The sequence below is a fragment of the Montipora capricornis genome, chromosome 5 (assembly GCF_036669925.1).
Source record: "Montipora capricornis isolate CH-2021 chromosome 5, ASM3666992v2, whole genome shotgun sequence".
In the NCBI taxonomy this organism is placed as follows: Eukaryota; Metazoa; Cnidaria; class Anthozoa; order Scleractinia; family Acroporidae; genus Montipora; species Montipora capricornis.
The window spans coordinates 11,041,287-11,044,114 of NC_090887.1; the positions used below are offsets into that span (position 1 = coordinate 11,041,287).

Sequence of the window (2,828 nt, forward strand, 5' to 3'; positions counted from 1 at the left end):
CACGCGTCAGTCCTTTGTCAGAACTAATTGACTTTTCCTTTGTTGACAGGACCAAAATCTCGTGTTTGAAACATCCTAGCATTGCATGTAGTTTCTTTACAGCGTAACTCCATTAGCCTTAAAAATTAGCCAGCTGACAACCAAGCCTGACAGAGCCAGGCATCGTACAACTTTTCGGAACAACGGTTGTACGTGCTAACAACTTTTCAATCTAACTGCCTTACACTCAGCTGTACACTGACTTGACAACCCTACAACATGCTTTGACGTATATTCATGTGCTATCCGTCAAACTCTTGAAGTGACGACGATAAAATAATTTGATGATCGTGTTTTATTCCTCGACAGCCTTCCTTTCTGAAAGGATTCTATTCTCTGAAGCCTGTAAGCTGTGCGGCCTTAGACGTCAGCTTACCGTCTCATTGTTTCGTGAAAAACCAACCCCTTGAACCATCAAATTATTTATTTAAATCCTCTGGTGAATGTTTTTCGAACAGAAACTGATCATTATTCATACTATTCAGTGTTTTCTACGAGTAGTCATTGGCGGAAACTTCGGACAAGTACATCCGGTATTCTTGTAAGCTGGGAATTTTTTGGCGATCTGGGACCAGAAGAAGAAACGGATAAAGCTGGATTGAGGCTAAGCCGACTCTCTTTCCTAAGAAGGTTATTTGATTCTTTTACCTCAAATTCGGCCAAGTCTCCCTACCGGAAGATTTTGCATCTAGTTTACAGGAGCTTTTGTTTGCCTGTCGGATCGCTTCAGCTCTATGCAAATTCTTAGTCAGTAAATTATGGATCCGCGGGGCGAGAGCGAAAGCTATTTCGAAGAAGAAAGTTGCCTATCGGATTCGGGATGTGGTGATTTGGTTTGTGAGTAAAAACAATTACTTTTCTGTATGAAATATTGGTTATGCTTAAGGTTTAAAAGCCAGGTGTCCCATTCTGGTTATCGAATCTATAATTGCGCTACCATGGCAAATAACGAAAAGTGTAAACTTCTTTGCAAAGTGTTCAACTTTCGGCTGGATAATACTTGTGTCGTTTTTAAAAACACTATTCATGGTTCAGTTGTTTTCTGTATGTGTGCTTTTTTTTAGGAATTTATATGCAAAAGAAAAGGTCTTCAGTAATTTCTCAGATAATAGATAATGGCCCGAATTAAATAAGACTGTAAACGAGAAAGACATTTATGTAAACAATTTCAATGTGAAAAAAATTGTCAAAAGTTCAGTCCCTCGATGACCAGAAACTCTTCGCTGGACGCATGTGGTCTTTCTTATACGTTCTCGACAACGATCATCTTCGGCCTTTTGACCCTCACATTCAGTATTTTGTGCAATTCAAAACATGTCGTATGACAGCAAAAAGACTGCAAAACGATACAAACAAAGAAACGTGACTGCAGTTGGTTTTTCTTAGGCGATTATGGTTAATGCTTGTTTATAGCCAGGCAGGGAACCTGTGCCCATGGCGAAAACATCAGTTAAAATTTAAATTATATAAAGTTAATGTTTTTAAACTTTCTTATTGTACTTCGTTTTGCTTATACTATAACTAACAGAACTATTAAGGATTTAATTTCGTTCGATAAACGGTATTCAAACTAAGAAAGAAAGTTTAAAGTTGCCCTAATTTTTTTTTCCAAATTAGAACTTTGGCTCGTTCACTTGTCTGCTGCAGATCAGAATTTGCGATCGCACGTAGATTTACAACCCGGGGTTGCCATCTCCATAAATTAAAATGTGAACGGCTGAACAAGGAGGCGCAATTTAAGTCCGGGGTTTCGTGATATATTTGAGATTTTCATCCATAGGTGAAACAGAAAGGATGAAAACAAACGACAGCCCAGTCGTTGCATTGGCCACTCGTGGTGCGTGTACTATATCTGTTAAGTAAATGTGACTACAGTAGATCCGTGGGGCTTGTTTTTAGGCGTCTTTTTGTAATAGCTCGCACGGCAAGCTTTCCTTCACAATACTTACAAAAGGCGAAAAATTAGTCGCTTCTGCTTTTAATCCATGTTACAGTGGAAGGAAGTATCAACATTCCAATAGAACTCCTTATACCTCAGGACTGTGTGTTAAGAGTTGTAATCAAGGAGGTGTTTATATCACAATTCAAGCAAATGTCCGATAATTTCCGGGTGAAGGGTATATATTTAAAAGGCTTTTCTCTGGAAATGGCAGATTGTGGATCTGCACGAGCGTCCTACTTTCGAGGCAGGACAATTGACGAACCTACTTTAATAGTCTTGCTTAAGCCATAAGTCTTCAAAAGCTGAGTGGTAGAGCATCCGAACAAATCTTTGGAAGGTCGTAGGTTCGCAGTCTTGCAAAAGAGCACTCAGAATTTTTTCCGAGTATTGCCGAGTCACCATCGATTCGTTAATCCGCTTATACGCAATGTGAGATTGACCTCGAAACATTCCTTAGAGAGCAAAAGAACCTTTTTTGTAAGAAATACTCTGGACACGGAATACACAACCACATAAAGTAAAGTTGGTTGCAAATCTGAACTTCGACCTACCCTTCCCTAGTACGTATCACATGCTCGCATGATGTCGAGGCAACTCTGATTTTGATATTTTATCAGCCCGTGAACAACGTGAACAGAATATTTTGCCGTCAGCAGTGAAATTTAATTTCGTTTTTTTCAACGGTCATTGGAGATCAGTTTGTCCTTTTGGTCTGAAGTAAACATCGCTGATACACGGATTTTTTTCTTAAACGCTGATACCCAGGGAGTTACATAAGCTTTTGTTTTCGAAGTTTATTTACGTCGAATTTGGCTGTGAATTTTCGCCGGCATATCAAGGCTGCAGG

General features: G+C 39.3%; 1 protein-coding gene across 3 annotated transcripts in view; it reads left to right on the top strand.

Moving 5' to 3' along the window:
- Nucleotides 1-639: 639 nt before the first annotated feature.
- Nucleotides 640-2,828, top strand: part of LOC138049443 (serine-rich adhesin for platelets-like) — a 28,936-nt gene continuing 26,747 nt past the window's right edge. The window contains exon 1 of one of the 3 annotated variants that reach the window (XM_068895716.1): nucleotides 640-876. In XM_068895716.1, coding sequence (XP_068751817.1) covers nucleotides 798-876 — 79 coding nt within the window. In that variant the 5' untranslated portion in view covers nucleotides 640-797. Of the gene's footprint in view, nucleotides 877-2,614 lie in introns of those variants that run through there. The other 2 variants (XM_068895718.1, XM_068895717.1) reach the window with 2 other exon arrangements.